This window comes from Drosophila grimshawi, unplaced genomic scaffold (assembly GCF_018153295.1).
Source record: "Drosophila grimshawi isolate 15287-2541.00 unplaced genomic scaffold, ASM1815329v1 contig_848, whole genome shotgun sequence".
NCBI lineage: Eukaryota > Metazoa > Arthropoda > Insecta > Diptera > Drosophilidae > Drosophila > Drosophila grimshawi.
Genome location: NW_025063692.1, coordinates 18,181,074 through 18,198,935, shown reverse-complemented (window position 1 = coordinate 18,198,935; position 17,862 = coordinate 18,181,074). Strand labels below are relative to the sequence as shown.

General features: G+C 43.6%; 3 protein-coding genes across 3 annotated transcripts; 1 reads left to right on the top strand and 2 right to left on the bottom strand.

Annotated features, from left to right (window-relative positions):
* The first annotated feature begins 97 nt into the window (after nucleotides 1-97).
* LOC6564627 (translation initiation factor eIF-2B subunit epsilon) lies at nucleotides 98-3,538 on the top strand. Its single transcript, XM_001991554.2, has 6 exons — nucleotides 98-294; nucleotides 390-514; nucleotides 771-1,840; nucleotides 1,961-2,194; nucleotides 2,283-2,569; nucleotides 2,680-3,538. The coding sequence occupies exons 1-6, from the start codon at nucleotides 202-204 to the stop codon at nucleotides 2,920-2,922; spliced, it is 2,052 nt and encodes a 683-aa protein (XP_001991590.1). The 5' UTR covers nucleotides 98-201; the 3' UTR covers nucleotides 2,923-3,538.
* Nucleotides 2,985-17,675, bottom strand: LOC6564876 (protein lin-9 homolog). Its single transcript, XM_001991555.3, has 2 exons — nucleotides 17,586-17,675; nucleotides 2,985-6,657 (listed from the first exon to the last, which is right to left on the bottom strand). The coding sequence occupies exon 2, from the start codon at nucleotides 6,636-6,638 to the stop codon at nucleotides 3,759-3,761; it is 2,880 nt and encodes a 959-aa protein (XP_001991591.1). The 5' UTR covers nucleotides 6,639-6,657; nucleotides 17,586-17,675; the 3' UTR covers nucleotides 2,985-3,758.
* Nucleotides 10,053-14,836, bottom strand: LOC6564877 (WD repeat-containing protein 7). Its single transcript, XM_001991556.3, has one exon. It carries the CDS (start codon nucleotides 14,699-14,701, stop codon nucleotides 10,109-10,111), a length of 4,593 nt encoding a protein of 1,530 aa, XP_001991592.1. The 5' UTR covers nucleotides 14,702-14,836; the 3' UTR covers nucleotides 10,053-10,108.
* Nucleotides 17,676-17,862: the final 187 nt, after the last annotated feature.

Genomic DNA, 17,862 nt, shown 5'->3' with positions numbered 1-17,862 from the left:
CCACTTGGAGCAGCAATAAAACCAACGTCAACAGCTGAAATTTAGCATAGCCCAAGGCAGGGTTGCAACACTGCCAAATGCACTTGCTTGCCAACACTGTCAGCTGATAGTGCTGTAAACAGCGAAAAGAGCAGCCGCTTTAATTCCATTAGATTTGCACACAATTGCTTTTGCGGCAATTTTTGTTTTGTTGGAAAAAATATGTCACAATTCCAAAAGGAAATTGTCCAGGCTGTCCTTATAGCCGACAATAATGTGTGGAACTTCAAACCGCTGTCCGATGAAGGCTCTACGGTTAGTATTGAGACATCGAATCATAAATTGTTGCATTGGCCACGCACGTTGTTTCAATATTATATTAATACAAATGCATAAATATTTGTTAACAGGCGCTGTTGCCGTTGGTTAATGTTAGTATGTTGGACTATGCACTAATTGCACTAAATCGCAGTGGCGTCGAGGAGGTGTTCGTCTATGCCAGCCTTTATCTACAGGACATCCGGGAGCACATCAAGTGAGTATACATCATATAAGCCATACAAGCCAGCTAGTTGCTGAAGCAAACAGCTAGAAAAAGTCCTCATTATCTGTATTACTTTATGAACTTTTATTATAAGTAATGTAGACTGCAATATATAATTTAAAATTGCAACTGATAAGGTCATTAACCAGTCAGACTATTATTTCATTATCTGTATTTAGTTTAGAAATATTATTGTATAGAATCAATTATCAGCTTTATACTGATTTGAATATATGTTGATTCACAGACAAGGCATAGCCACTTATGCGTCCTGGTCATTCATGATGACCGTTCATGTAATCGGCGGCGAGGGTTGTCGCTGCTTTGGTGATGCGATGCGTGATCTGGACGCCAAGGCGCTGATCCGTGGCAACTTCATACTGCTGGGCGCGGACACTGTGACGAACGCCAATCTGCGGCCAGTTCTTGAGCAGCACAAGCGCACGGCTAAGCTTGATAAGGGGACGGCTGCCACGCTGGTGTTCAAGGAGTGCGCCAGCAGCGCAACCGAGCGCACTGGCAATGAGCTGCTAATTGCTGTGGACAAGCAGAATGCACGACTCCACTACCATCAGCGGCTGCGCCTGAACCACAATGAGTCACGCTATCAGATACCGCTCAATGTGTTTCTCAGCAATTCCTGTGTCACACTGCACCACAATCTGTTGGATCCGCAAATAGCCATTGGTTCGCCATCGATGCTTTCACTATTCAGCGATAACTTTGATTTTCAGACGCGCGACGATTTTGTGCGCGGCCTGCTAATCAATGAGGAGCTGCTGGACAGCCGCATCTATGTGGCAATGTTGCCACCAGCGCAATATGCGCACAAGGTGAACAATTGGCTCTCCTATCAGTTGGTCAGCCGGGACATTATTAGCCGCTGGGCGTATCCGCTTGTGCCCGACATGGGCGTTTATAAGCTGCAGCAACAGTATGTCTTCAACAAGGACAATATCTACAAGAGTCACGACGCCAATGTATCCAAGGTGGCGCTGCAAGAGAATGTCGTTGTACATGCAAGCAGTCATGTGGATGCCGGCAGCACTATCAGCTCCAGTGTTATTGGCGCCAATTGTTGCATCGGCAAGAACTGTCACCTCAACAATGTCTTCCTCATGGCCAATGTGACCGTGAACGACAACTGCCAGCTGCGGCACTGCGTCATTGGCTCTGATGCCATCATCAATCAGAATTGTAGCATTACAGCTGGCTGTGTCCTAGGCGCCAAATGCATCCTACCGGCTAATACAAAATTGACCAACACACTGGTCACCAGCTCACCCAGCACACAACGTACCGAGGAGCATGAAATGGGTGAGTAGTAAATAAAATGAAGCGATTTTCATATCGACTTAAACTTAAGCCAACAAAAGAGTTTATATCATTTATTTTATTTCTAAATCACTCTATTCAATTTCGAATTCCAATTCTCAGTTGAACTGGAGGCCCTTGGAACGTATGCCTACATTATTAGCGATCTGACAACCGGCGATCCCGATGACTCAGATGCCGATGAGAATTTGATGCCACCGTCTAAGACGCTGTGTATACCTAAAATGTGTGAGCTACAGCCGCTGGCAAAGGATGACAGCGATTGCAGCTATTCCAGCGACGAAGATGATGCCGGCGAATCCCGCCTAGCGACCCCGCTGCCCGATGACACGAACAGTAAGAATCTATGCCCAACTAAAACTATATGCCTAGATACTTATTATTATTATTCGTATATTCATATTTTTATTGCTATTGCTTGCAGTCTTCCTGTGGGAGGTTATCGATTCGTTAACACGTGGCTTTCGCGAAAAATCAAATCCCGATTTCCTAATACTTGAGATCAACTCCTCACGTTATGCGTACAACATGTCGCTTAAGGAAGTCAATTTTAATGTGGTCAAGGCGATTTTCGGCATGCAGAGCATTGTAGAACCGGCCAACGGTAATGTTATGGTTGCCATTAATGCTGCACTCAAACAGTTGGGACCTGTTGTCGCCAACTATATTAAAAGCGAAGATGCCATGCTGGATTGCTTGAAGGCATTGGAGGTACTTACTAACTAATATATGCTGACTTACTTTGTTGTGCTTATACGAATGAAATTTTTTTCGATTGTACATTTCATGTCACATGACATATTTTTGTCTCCTTCTCGCAGGACATTAGCGCGGAGAACGAGTTGGTGCTTGAGAAGATCTCGCAGGTAGTGCATTACCTGTACGACAAGGACTTTGTCAGCGAGGATGCAATACTCGCATGGTACGAGCAGCTGGACATCAAGGAGCACATAACGCTTCGGCAAAGCCTCGCCAAACTGGTCACATGGCTAAATCAGTCAAGTGAAGATGATGATGATGATGATGACGACGACGACGATGATGATGATGCGGATGATAAATAGGCAGATGACTCAACGCTTTCATCAAATGCAAAAATAAATAATTTAAAAACGATTTGTGCTTATTTGTACAACATTTTATTGCGAAACACTCGAGAATTTGCATTCTAAATGAACACTACCACTAAGCAGACAATACGCAATTGCGCCCAGAGACTCAGATGATGCCTGATGCCCTTTTTGGCGATTTGACGCCTATTGTCTGTTTAGTGACACTACATAAGAACTAGTTTAAACAAGAGTCATCTAGTCGAAATAGCTCAACTAGCAGATACCCTGTACCCAAGTCTGTCATTTCACTAATTTGTACATGGTTGTTGTTAATTCAACTATATATATATTTATTTCAATCAAACGAATATAAAAACAATTGATAAGATCTAAGATCCTTGTGATAATACAGACGGACCGCGAAAACGGTTTGATGCTTGTCAAGAATAAAGTCACTTTTGTAAAATTACGCCGGACCAGAAATTTATTGCATTATATGGAAAAATGATCTACTTCAAATTGATCAATAATAGTAAATACATCACTTGACGGATGTTTGACCTTCTATGGGTCGAAGATGATTTCTTTTGCCTTATTAAATACAATTGTACAACTTTATGATAACCTTGTTGAGCCATTTTTAATGGGTGCAGGGCATTACTTTTTTTTAATTGGTAGAATTAATATTAATATATAAACGACGATCGTTTCTTATAGATTCACTGACAAAAAAAAATAAGAATAATAGAAATAAAACAATTTCCTCCCCATATATATATATATATACGAGCATATATATATTTGATACTTGCTAATCGCTACTCGCCACTCGCCACTCGTTACTTTTCTTACATGATCTCCTCCTGAGAGTCGGATTCGTCGACGGCAGCCATCACTTCAATCATATCGCCCTCGGGCTTATCATAATCTTTTTCATCATGCGACTGACTTTCATCATCCGACTCCTTCATCGATTCGATGGTGATTTGTGTGTCCTCGGTATTGGCATATACTTTACCAACTATTGCTTCATCTTCGTGTTTTTCCCGAGCATCTGAATCCTCGGCATCGGCATCAGCATCGGCTTCCGCTTCGGCTTCGGCATCTGCATCAACATCTTCATCATCGTCGTCAGTGTGCTTTTTTTGTTGTTCGGTTTTGGCATCGTCATCCGGTTCACTGTCCACATCCATGGGCTCCACATCGGACTCAACAAGCAATTTGGATTTCTCTTTTGCATTGTTGGTTTTCTTTTGTTGTTTTTTATACTTGTCCAATGATTTGGCTGTGATTGTTGTTGATTTTATGCTGGCAGTTTCAGCCGCATCGGACTTGGGTGTCTTTGGTTGCGAGGCGGACTTGTCCTGGCTGCTGTTAAGGGTGCGCTCCTTCATATTCCGATTGATGACAACGGCAATCTGCTCGATGGGCAGTTGCACGCACTTCTGAAAGACTTCAACATTTTCGGCACAGATAAGATTGCTGCGCACCTCCTCCATGCAACCTTCGAGCACTTTATTCACTTCGTTCGCCTCCCAATCGCTGTCCAGATTCTGTGTGACAATCAGCAACGTGGTTAGATTCTTCAGTAGATTCACCATGCTCTCGCTTTTGATAAGGCCATTGTTCATCTTATCGACCGTCCGGCTGGCCCTGGCGCGACACTCTTCGCGCAACAGCGTCGGCGATATCATGGCCTGTATATTGGGATTACGGGTGAGACTACCCGATAGTTCCTGCACCTTGGTCAGCAAATACATGAGCTCCATATTGATCCGCTCGATCCATATAATGTTGGAGGCATAGCGTCGTTGAAAATTATCCCGCACCTGTCGTCGATTGTGTTCATTGGTCCCCCCTCCGGCAGCGGTCAGCTCGGCCGAGCTATTCATTTCGGCCAATCGCTCAATTCGTGACTCCTTCAATGCAATATATTTTTGCAGTAACACCAGATGCTCGAGCAACTTCGTCGAATAGCCAAGATGACGCACCAGCTGTTGACGTATTGGACTCTCACCGATGGCATCCTGTCCCAGCAGCGGATCACTCTTGTTTAGCTTCATGCTGAGCGCATTGCGGGCGGCCGCATTGTTGTTAGCCAGATGCTTCTGTGGCGTTATCATTGATTGATTACTATTCAGATTGCCAGCAGCAGTGGCGGCCAGTGGATAGCGTTTGCCCAGGAAGCCGCTCGACAAATTGGTGGTAAAACCCAGGTTTGTTGTATAGCCACTATTACTCGTCTGATAGATGGTTATCAAATTTGGACGATAGTCTTTGGTGAAGCTATGTAGTGGCAGCATCTCATGAAAATTCTCCGACACAATCTCATAGTCCGGTATGGACTGTGTGCTTAGGCCGGGACGCTCAAAGGTCACACGATATTCGGAATTCATTGAATCGTAGGCGGCGACGGTGCCCGCAAAGATGGCGTCCTGCGGCTTACGCAATCGTGCCGTCACCTTGGTGCCCAAGGGCAGCGGCATCGGTATCTTATCGGGCATATCCGAGAGCAGCAGTGAATCCTTAAATTCACCAGGCTTACGTGACTGCAGCGTGCGCATCAACTGACGCTTGCGCTCCAGCTCACGTCGCTCCTCGTCAAAGAAGGCGGCCGAACAGCGTCTGGGCCGACCCATGCGTCGCCTAATGACCGCCCATTCGTGGCGATTCAAGTTGCGGGTGGCCAGACGCGGCGCCAGCTTACTGACATGATTCATGAACTCATATTTGCAGTCGAAGAGCGGCTTATCAATGTACGAGTAGAACCACTCGGCAATGGCCCACTTGTGTGCTTTGGGTAGCTTCAGAAGATTGCGCAAACGCTGTCCAATCGAGAGGCCCAATCGTTTGTTGGCCACCGCATTTGCCTCGGCCTTTCTGGCCACATCCTCGGCAGCGGCAGCGGCAGCGCCAGCAGTATTCCTCTTAGTGCCACTCATGGTGCCACGGCCCGCCGCTCGCAGTTGAGCCTGCTGCTGCTGCTGTTGAGCCTTGGATGCCGATGCGGACATGGGTGGCAGTTTTTTCGTCTTGCCGGAGGACAGCTCCAAATCTACACCACTAGTGGATTGGGAGGTGGACGCACCGTTGCCATCATTGGAGCGCATATAGCGAGAGACGACACCCTTGCGCTTCTTTATCACCTTCGAGAGTGTCGTTTGCATCTTGCCGGGACTGTCGTTATAGCCGCGCGTCATTGGCTTCTTGGACGTAAGGCTCACGCGCAGTGGCTTGTCATCATTAATGATGTTCTCGTCGTAGAACAGGGGATTACGTTTGCGTATACGGGCGGGCATACCACGAGCGTTTAGTAATAGCATTTGAGGCTTTTGGCTCTTGGGTTTTGGTGGCGGGGCGCTGCCCACTCGCTGTAATCCGAGCGTGGCCAGACTGAAGGCAGGCGGTTCCACTTGCTCCTCGGGTTCGCTTGCCTCATTGCTGTCCGGCTCCTCCTCCTCGTCGTCGTCCACCTCCCCCTCGTTATAATTTTTGTCATTATCATCCAGCACATGCTCCATCAATTTACCAACGGCCTCATCCTCATCCTGGTCCTGCACGTTCTTTTTCACACCGACGCTCTGCTTATCGCCAATTGGCTGCGCTCTGGTACGGCTCTCCAAGATTTCGTTATCAGCATTGGATTCGCGGGCAATTTTGCGCAATGCGGCAACCGACTTTCTCGGCCTGCCACGATTGCCAATGCTTTTTTTCTCCGTTTCGGGCATCTTCGCCAACAAGTATTTGCTAGAAAATATAGGCAATTCAATTTTTGTAAGGATATTTTTTCAGAGATATAACATATAGATATATATATGGACGAAAGTATATTTTCCATGAGATTGGCTTTCGAAATAATTCTCAAAACTCTACATAAAGAAAATATTGAATACGTCTTCTTTAAATTTAAAAAGAAATACGTCCATCTCAGCGTTAAAAAGTGGGCGCAACTCAATCAAAGCCAAAACAAAAATAAGAGGGAACGTTGCAGTCGGGCGTAACCGACTGCGAAATACTTTGATACCATTCGTTATCCCAGATACTGAAAACAAGTAACAAAGAACAGGGTGGGTGTAGCAAAGAAGTCCAAATCCAAGTTTGCCTTTCAAATTGCGGTAAACATATGCTAGTACCATTCCCACGAAGCTTGGTAACTGTAGCTCTTCAATTACGGAGAGAATGCACCTAGTAATCTTCCTTTCAAATTGCAATCTAGGAATTTTAAAGGCGGGATTGGGCGTGGCTAAAAGATCATTTTGGAATTCGATCTTAGTAATCTACCTTCCAAGTTTAATAACTGTAGCTCTTAAATTGCGGGAGATATAGGCTTTTATCGTTTTTGGAGGCGCAGGTGGGCGTGGTCCAAAATTGTTTTTCCGTTGTGTGTTTTGAAGTGTCCTACTAGCAATACATTTTTAATATTTGGTGACTAGCTTTCAAATTGTGTGAGATACATAGATTTATTGATTTACTCTAAGAAGTGTATCAGTTTCGGGCGGCAGATGTGGGCGTGGTCTGAAAATGTATATGCCGATCTTTAAAGGTGGTTACCAGCAAATTACCTTCAAAGTTTGGTGACTCTATATTTAAAATTGTGGAAAATATCGGGATTTATCGATTTATACTTTCCGAAATATCGGTTTTGGCGATGCTTGTTATCGGTTCTTAAAGGCGACTACCAGTAATGTACCTACTCAAAAACTGCAGAAACCATTTACAATTCTTAGGGGCGGGGGCCTGGTGGCGGCGTAGGTAGGCGTGGCATAGGCAGATCTTTGCAGAACATCGCCAACAACCTATCAATAAAATTTTGGCGACTGTAGCCTTATAATTGTGGGATATCTGTGGCTTTATCGATATGCAATTATCGATTTCCTAACCCCCTAGTGGATTTTTCCTGTTTGTCTGCCGCGGGCACAGAACAGTCTATGTTCCAATATTCAAGTCACTATCTCTAACGGTGCCGAAAAAAGTTGTGTTCATACAGACCGACAGACATCATGACAGACATTGCACAAAACCAATATACTATGAGACCTTCGGTATCAAAGTAAAAAAAACGAAAAACCAATTGAGGAGTGCGGTTACAGTTAACTGCACCTGCTCCTGTACCAGTTAAAAAAAAAAAAAAAAAAACATTAAAATATAACTGCTTTTTCTAATTATAATTATAAAGTTAATTCTTTAAGATCCAGGTAATATTGCCTTATCATCGCCAGAATTATTTTAGATATTCGCATTTGTGTACTTATATCGGTCTAAAATAAGATACTCAATCAAAGGTCTTTTTGAGCGTTATAAAGTCAAAGTTGGTATAATTTATTCAGTAATGTTTCATACACAACTTTTAACGATTCAGAAAACTAAACAAACTGCAGACATTCTACATATCTCTCTCTATATCTACCCAGTTTATGATGCTCCCTTGAATACAGTTAATAATCAGAAATAATCATGTTTGGTTGACTTTATTTGTTGCATGTATATAATATATATATACATATATTGTATTTTTTTAAAATTTTTTTATTTTTAATATTTAATTTTGTGTAATACTTTGATTGAAGGATCTCGAATATACATACATACACATACATATATATTATACATATATTCGAACACATTTATTATTATTTGTTTTTATCATATTCTGCAGTATGTGTGTGTTAAGGTGTGTATGTTTGTTTGTGTTTTTGTGTTCAGTTTAACTCCGCACAACATGCATATATAAATACAGGTAAGCACAAACACACCTCTGTGTGCGTGTGTGTGTGTGTAATATTTGCTAAGCTTTCATTTTATGTAACTTTTGTTTAAGTAGTTGACGTTTTGAATACATTAGATAAATGTTTAACTTCAGAGCCCACAAATTGCAAAATAATAACAAATTATCAAAAAAATATAGAAGGTTACATAATTGTATAAAGACATAAATGTTCAAATTGTTCATAAAGTTTTTTTTTCTTAATATTTTTTTTATGGTAGCAACGTTTCGCAATACATGTTTTCTTTGAATATTTGTAGAAAGATAATAACAATACATTAGGTATAACAAATATCAATATTAATAATAATAGTAATTATAATAATAATAATAATAGTAATAATTATAATAGCATAGGTAGTAATACAAGCATTCTTTCTTTGTTTTTATTGGTGTTTTTTGTGTTGTTTTTTCAATTCCATTTTGTTAAAACAAATACAGTTGGATTTTTATTAAATGTTTCTTGTTTTAAAATTTAAATTGTTTTTTTTTTTTTATAGCTTAGTTAATTTTTTCTTTTCTTTCTTAGTTCCTTGTTATCATTATAACAACAAAACAAAATGCATCCATAGAAGCTAATCTAATAAAACTTCAGAATACACGCAATACATAAATATTTAACAGCGACTTTCTCAATTCAGACAAAATCCAAAGCAATTAGCTCAAAATAAAATGACGAAAAACTATGTTTTAAAATCACTTGAATGCGGTGTTTAATGCGCTTAGGACCATTATGTGTAAACTGAACTAATTATTTTGGATTTCGGAAAAGTTGTTGCTTTGTGCGCCGTCTTTTTGGTTTTTACAAATTTTTTTTTTTAATAAGTTGCCAAGAATAAACGCTCTTAAAATCGCACAAAATACAATTAAAATACATATGCAAATACAAATATATATATATATATACATATATTTATATATATATATTTATACATATATATATATATATATTATACATAATAAATAACAGATGTGTGTTTTTTTATATATATATATATGTATATGTTATTTTTTGCTTGGGGCTTGTTTGTTATTATGTTGGCGCCTGCTCCAATATTTCACTTGTTTTTATTTATAACTATATATATGTATATATAGTTTCCATTATTTTGCTAGGTTTTGTCTATTTATTGTTGCTGTTCTCAGTAGATGATCGTGTCGCTCGCTTTTGAAGTTCGCGTTGTTGATTGCCTGAAATAGTATGCAGCTCGGCTGCTCAGTGTGTGGCTTAACGTTGCGACGTTTACTTCGCTGCTATCGATAACTAACCATAATAATCGCCAATCGATAAAACGATAAAATGAAACTCGTTGTTCCTTGCTCGCTCGTTATTTTTGCTTTCAATAGCTGCTGTTGTGTTGCTGCTGTTGTTGTTTTTGTTGTCGCAGTTGTTATTGTCGCAATTGTTATTGTTGTTGTTGTTGGTGGTGATCTCTAGACATTGAATCTGGTCTCGGAGCCATCGGCCAGCATGAGCGTAACAACACGATTATTAATCCAAACGAGCTTGGCCAATCGCATCGGATTCAGACGCGACACATCCGGAATCGGCGCCGTCGAATAGCCTTTGGTGCAGCGTGTCTGAGACTGTCCCAGACCGAACATTCCGGTGCTCGTCTGCCAGAAGGACAATCGATTCTCGGCACACGAATAGGACACCAGATATTTGCCATCAGGCGAGAAGGCCAACGAGGTAATCGGATGCGTATGCGCCGGTATCATCTGGCATTTATTCTGCCTCAGCTCATAGATGGCCAAATTGCCGCTGTTCGCGCCAACAGCGATGCGACGTGTCTGTGCACAATGCGAGATTTGATTGAACTTACAAATGGCTGGACAGAGTTCAGCCAAGCCGCGGCTCTTCAACTCATTGCTATCTACACAATGCAGCGCAATGTCCATGACCTCAACGAGCAGGCCAGCGATCTCCGATTGCATCTTATCGATCAGCATCTCAACGCACTGGAGTATCTCGCTCTTGGCCTTGTACAGCACAGATTGCGTCAGCGGTGCATTCATCGATTGGGCATTCTGTTGCATCGTATTATAGCGTGCCACCTCCCTGGCCATCGTCGTAATGAACGCTGCCGGTCGAGCGGTTGCGATTAGACGCAACGCATGCCGTGCGGTGCGGCACGCATCCGCTTGCGGTGTCAACGGCAATTTGTAATTTAGATTGGGCACCGCTTTGCCCTCGCACGAAATCTCTAGCAGGCCGAGCAGCACTTTCGATACATCCAAATAGGGTTCCCAGACGGTGAAGCCACGGCCCAGCAAATCGATGGCCGCCCGACGCAACGGCGTATATTGCGGCAGCTTCGGTGATGGTGGTGCATACAGCAGATGGGCCAACGCCATCGAGGTGAGACGGGCCAAATTGTTCGCTATGCCGAAGCCCTCGACAACGGATGAGGATTTACGTCGTTCGCCGGTGGTGTGACTAATGCTGCCGCGATGATTGGGTGACTCCTGTGATATATCCTGTCCAAATTCGGCGCCAATAACGCCCAGAAGTATGACAGCGGTTGTCTGTTTGCGCTTCAGCTCGGACAGACTGGACGGCTTGCGTATGATCTCCTCCTCCTCCTCTTCATAGTCCTCGTCCTGTTGATCGGCAGAGATGCCGCCAACGCCAGCATTGATGCCACCAACACCACCAGACTGACCAGACGCGATCGAGTTGCTGCCGTTGCCCATGAGGGAGCTGCTGCCGGCACTGGAGCCACCAGCACCGCCAACGCCGACACCCGCCTGAGTGTTAGTCATGGCCGCAACCTGTTGTGCATTGACAATCGGTTCCGTGTGCGTGTAGAGGGGCAGATATTGTGCCCAGCTCTCGACCAACTGTTTGCGTCCCTTTTTGCCCATGCGCGTCAGCTCACCGAGCAAGATCTGCTGCGCTGCCTCGCGTATCTCGATGCAATGATGCTGCCAACGCTTGACCATCATCTCGACCTGGGGACGCTTAAATTTCTTTGGTTCGAGCGCCTCAATCTTGTCGGGCAGCAGAAAGCAATGGTGCGTGGACAGCAGACTCCAGCCCTGTTTGATCTGTGAGGTGTGATGGGCGAGCAGCTCCTCACGCTCCTCCTCGTTGCTGAGCGTCGATTCGGCGCGTTGGGCCAGACGCTGCAGCTTCTTGTGCTTCTCGCTGTCGGGCAGAAATGAGGCGGCGCTCATCGACATCAGCGTATTGGACATGGCCACCAGGGCCAGTATGTGATTCGAGGTTAGTGTGGTGCTTAGCTCCCAGTGTAGGCGCGATGTGAATATGGCCGTCAAGTGCTCCAGACGCTGTAGTTCTTCGGGCAGCGGACGCTTCTTTGAACTGGATGGCAACTGGAGCAGGCCAGGCGGTATGGCATAGTTATTCTGCCAGGTCGGCAACAACAGCGACATATAGCCGGCCTTGGAGAGCACACCGTACGAGATGGGCACAATGGGACGCAACAATCCCAATTGGGATTCGCACACCTTATCCAGATGCGGATCGAGGCCCCAGGAGTGGAGCAATGAGAGCAACAGTTGTGCCACTTCCATAACATGTGTCACCTCCATTTTGGATGCAATTTTACTTCTTAGATCCTGCGGCTGGTGTTCCTCGTGCGTTTCGACAGCCTTCTGCAGGCTCTCCACCTTGGCCTGCACCTTCTTCTCAACAATTTCCGTTTTCTCCTTGAACTTCTGGACAAGTCCGTGCTTGTCCTTGTCCTTGAGTATCTTCTCGACATCGACAGCCTTGTTCTTGACCTTGCTAAAGAAGTCGCCGATCTTTTTGCTCGCATCAATGTGCATCGATTTGCCATCCTTGGGATTCTGCAAGTGAACACCGAGTGCCTCCAGTGTGGCGGGCGTCATCTGTGCATATTCCTCGCTGTGCAGCTCAAATATCAATCCCTCGATATCGAAGAAGAGTATGTGACTCTCTGCATCCTTGGGATTGGTACGCAAGCCCTGGATGACCAGCGGATTGCTGCGATGCTTCATCAGGAAATCAAAGTTGCCCTGATTGTGTCCCTGAAGCTGTTGCAGCTGATGGATGCCACGCTGTGTGGCATGCCGCATTGCATTCATATTGCGCGACTTGAGACCACGAAAGAAATGCACCGCCGGATTGGCCATGCCCATTTCACTGGCTGAATTTGCGCCACCACCGCTGCTGCTGCTGCCCGAACCACCACCACCGCAATCCTCCAGCGCCTGTTCATCGCAGGCAGAGAGCACCTCCTCAGCAAGCATGCCATGAAGGACACGATCCAAATGGCCCGTTTCCATTTGCCACACATAAACGCTGCCATCGGAGCAGCCAACAATGAGGAAATCATCCAGTGGTCGCCACTTAATGGTCACCACAGGAAACAGATGACGACTGGCGAGCGTAACGCATTTGCGCTCCTGCAAACTGACCAAGGTCACCGAATGATCCGATGCCACCGAGCAAATGCATTTGAGTATGCGTGGACTGCACGTCTCGGGCGGCACAAGGAGCTGTGTTATCTCACCGGCATGCACACAGAAGCGATGCAACAGACTGCCACTGTACAAATCCCAGAGGCAGACAGCGAAATCAATGCCGCCCGACAACAAATGTGATTTCTCATAACGTGGGTGCACCATCGATGGACAGAGTAGGCAATTGACGCGTCCACGATGTCCATAGAGTGTCTGATGCGATGGCCAATCACTGAAGTTTTGTTTAATACCAACGAGCAGCTGCATCATGACCGTTTGTGTTGCTGGCACAATGACAATGCTGCCATCTTCGCGTCCAATGACCAAACGACTTTGCTGTGGCAAATAAATACTCGATGTTAGCTTCACCGGTGACTCTGTGATCCTCGACAGCTGGTCGAGTATGCCCACAGGCGGTGGATCCATAATTGACCATGCCTCCACCAATGAGGTGCACACATGTGGCTTCTGGATGCGTGGCGGCATTTGCTTCGCCTGCAGTATGCTAATATTATCCAAAGGCACCTCCGGCACATTCCACACGGATATATAACCCTCAGAGTCGCCGCGCAATAGAAAATGTGGTTGCAATCCCGTCAAAAGCTTCATAGCCGGCGGACAGGAGAGCACCTTATCGCCGGCATGCTGCAGCACATAGTACAGATATGGGGCATCGCGGACAACGCTCTTCGAGTGGAACTCCTTGTTATCCGGTATACAATTGGCGGGCAGCTTGTACAAATAGCCCTTTCCCTCATCTGTCCAGAGCATGACGCGATCCGATGTGATGAAATCGCCACCTTGCCAACGTTCGCGAGCTGGTGCTATCACGGAGCAGAGGACAGTGAAATCACCGGCATCATAGATTTGCCAATATTTGGTGCAGACGAGGAGAACGGTGCGCTGATTCTGTGCACAGCAATTCATTGTGATCGCATTCAGGCAGCGTATCTCTTTCGATTCATTCTCATAGATGGGCTCCGCATGCTTGTTCTCATTGCCCGTCAGAGTCCAGACTTTCACCGTGCCGGTGGTGGTGATGGCCAGAACGACATCATCTTTGCGACGCATCGGACGCAGCACATGTATGGCTGAGATCCAATCGGGTTTCACTTTGGAGCTGAGCACATAGATCACCTCCAGGCTGAATGGATCCATGACCATAATTTCGGCGTAGTAGCCAATGCAAAAGAGACGCACATCCTCACTGTTTGCCGTGTGATAACTCTGGATTTGTGTGTGCACCTGCGGCAATTTAACGGCCTCGGTGCATTTGCCATCGATCAGATCCCAAGTGCACATCTCACCGTTCTCCGATGAGCTGACAAGAAAGTTATTTTCGGGAAGCAGTGAGGCTCGCACCAGGCACAGCACCGGTGCCGAGTGCCCAACAAGGAGGCAACGCGGTGACATCTTTAATGTTGCTGGCTCCACTTGCCACAGGCAAATCTGTCCATCGTAGCAGCCGGTGACCAGTGTACATTGATCGTCCGATAGAAAGACGCTCGAAATGCAATGGGTGGGCGCTGTGGGGCCCCACAACACCACTGGCACCACCAGATTCGTACTCACCATGGTAAAAGCACCACACCACACCAACCACGACACCAACTCCTACTTCGACTCCGGCTCCTCCCCGTCGATATTCCTTCTATGTTGTTTCTGTCTCTGTCTTGGTGTCTCTCTCTCTCTCTGTCTCTGGGCAAATATCTTCTTTTTTTGCGTATGTTGTTCTCTGTAAAAATGTATTAGTAAACATTGGGCCACCTCGTAACTTGGCGGGGCCACACTGCGAAATGTATGTGTGTACGTGTTTGCTTACGTTCAAATATACAGTAAACATTCAATTTAGTCCACTAAACACATTTAGCGATTGTATTCAAAAATAAATAATTTGACTTCTCGTAAATAAATAATTTTTTTCAACGATTTATTGACTTTTATGTAGCCATAATAAACAGAGCTTGAACTGCAACTGATATCTAATATTACGCAACTCCGGCTGTGGAATACCAGCCGATAATGCGATTCCAGCTATCAAATAATCTGAGGAAACTGCTGAACACTGTAAAAATACATAAATAAATAAAAAAAAAAGCACATTGAGTGCAAGAATTATGCGTCTTCTATCTATTATCTAAGAACTACAAAATAATCAACATTGTTGAGAACGTTGTTTTGTTACAGCACAGATTGCTAAGATGATAAAGAGAGAATAGTATTGCATTAACTATTTCCATACCCAATTCTAATGTCAAAGAAAGCTGCGCTGACAACTGACATTTTACGGAGTATGGAATATATTGATGGAATGTGGTTCTTCTCAATAAGTGAACTTAATTGTAATTTATATTTAGCTCACACTTTTTGATAAAACTTTAATGACACATTCCATAAGCCTTTTTTTCGTTCAGAGTGACCGACCAACCAGAATCAATAAAAGAAGTAATAAATATAAGCTGTTCTTCTTTGTACAATTGAATTGAATTGAATTGATCGGAAAACATATGTTTTACTTCGAGCTGTTATAGCGACACTTTACTGCACTGTACTTAACAGAGACAGACAGGGAGAGACAGAGAAAGAGAGCAAAGTCAGCGTATTGAATATCAAAAGATAAACACAACGCACACACAAACACACATTGTGTTATACAATTTGAGGCGGCGCTTGCTGGAGACACAACCTTGGGGGTTAAAAAAAAAAAAAAAAAAATTTCCATCATCCGTGTGGCAAACAATATGTGACAAGGATGAGCAAACTAAAAGCACCGAAAAAATTGGAAAAAAAAAATTGGCAAAGACTTAAAATGAAAAGAAAAACATTCGCTTTTCAAGCTAAGACAATATGCGTTTGTATGTATTAAAGAATAGAAGTGTGTGCCACAATTGCTCTACTAAGCAAACAGATGGAATCGACTCGTAATCAACTGGACACAGACATATATCAACATTATAGAATATACAAAGTGAACGTACATACATATTACATATATATATATATATATATTTATTTATGTATGTACGTCAGCAGCAGGCGGGCAATTAGCTGCAGCCAGCAACAACTTAGGCAAACGTATAAAATTTGTTATATGGCTAACTGGGCAGAACGCTCATCAATTCTATAATATGCTAAATTAATTGGTTGACAGCCGAACGACTCGTGCGTATGCATTTTAGGCTTGGAAAAATTAAAACGCCTTCCCAATTGGGGTGCACAACACACACACACATATATACACATAAATAAGAATTGTAAGTAAGCAGTTTAGACCCCGCCAATAAATTATAATTGTAGATAACTTTGCATTTAGCTAACATTTTTTGTTGTATTGGATTCCGTATTGGTGGCGCGTGATTTATTGCCCTCCTCCCTCGCCGTTTGAGTTTGAGCTGTGTTGTTTTGCTGTTTGATGTTGTGTGTCTTTGCTATTGATCCTGATCCGTGTATCGCTGCTGCTGTTGCTGCATTTTCAGTGTTGTAAATCTGTGTTAGTTACGCAGCGCAGTTACGGAATGTCGTCGACGTTGTCGTCGTCGCCTCACGATTCTAATTTGAATACACTCCGTATTTTTCTTTCCGTCGCTATCCGTTCAGTTACAGCACACACACATACATACGTACATTGCTGTTTTTGTTGTTCTTTTTGTTATTGCTATCGCTGTTAGCGTTTTTTTCATGTGTATTTTATACTATTTTGCCCATTGGGTTTTGGCAAATATAATACAACTTTTCGTCCGAATGTTTTTGCACTATTTGTTCACGTTAAACAATCACTTGGGATTTCACTTTGTATATTCTATTTGTTTTTATAAATATATTTTTTAACATTTTTTTTTTTTTGTGAACACACGAAAATCTGCTGAGCACAGAAAAAAAAGCAATAAAGATATCGACCGTGGGGTAAAATTTGTCGATTAATTGCTAGAGTTGTGGTATCGTCCAATGAAGACGATATATTTGCGACTGGGTGACAGCTCTGCACAACAATTTTGATATTTTGCTTAAATGTTAATGCTTTTTGAGGTTTATTGCGCTTGCAGTATACATTTCGAAAAAGCGCAATGCTTTAAATGAGCTCAATGCAAATTTGGCAGACTTATGCCACATTTGCTGCACTCTATTCGTACGCATTTAACGCCGTTGTCGTTACCCATTGCCCAACGGCCGCAGTGCACCCAACGGTGGCATCCGCTGGCTTGGCAAACAAGCATTCATATATTTGTGGCATAACCATACCAAATGTATAATAATTGTTTGATCGAATATTGTTATCTGTTAGTCGAGCTTGCTTCAAATATTTATATATTTTTTTGAAATGTTCCGAATGCTATATGCATGTTAATAAATAAACACGCTAGTCAACAACGGAGCGAACTGTGACTGTTGCTCTCGTGTAAATATCAAGGATTAAATATACATAGCGAATAGTTAACGCTACACAAATTCGTTCACTTACCGTCGAAAATTGATTTAATGTATTTGCTTTTAGCTTTGGGTGCACTTTATTATGAATTTACAACAAAATGTTCTTGAAACACACTCTTTTGAATGGCGGCTAGAAAAGAAAAGCAGCAATGAGTTATACGTTGTAGTGTTGTATAAGGGGCATATATCGACACATCGGAAAATCGCGTCAGGCCTATATTCTAACATTTTAAACAGTTAAGACAGCTGATGCAGAAGCAGATGCAGATACGAATAATAATACTGATACAGATGCAGATACACTAATA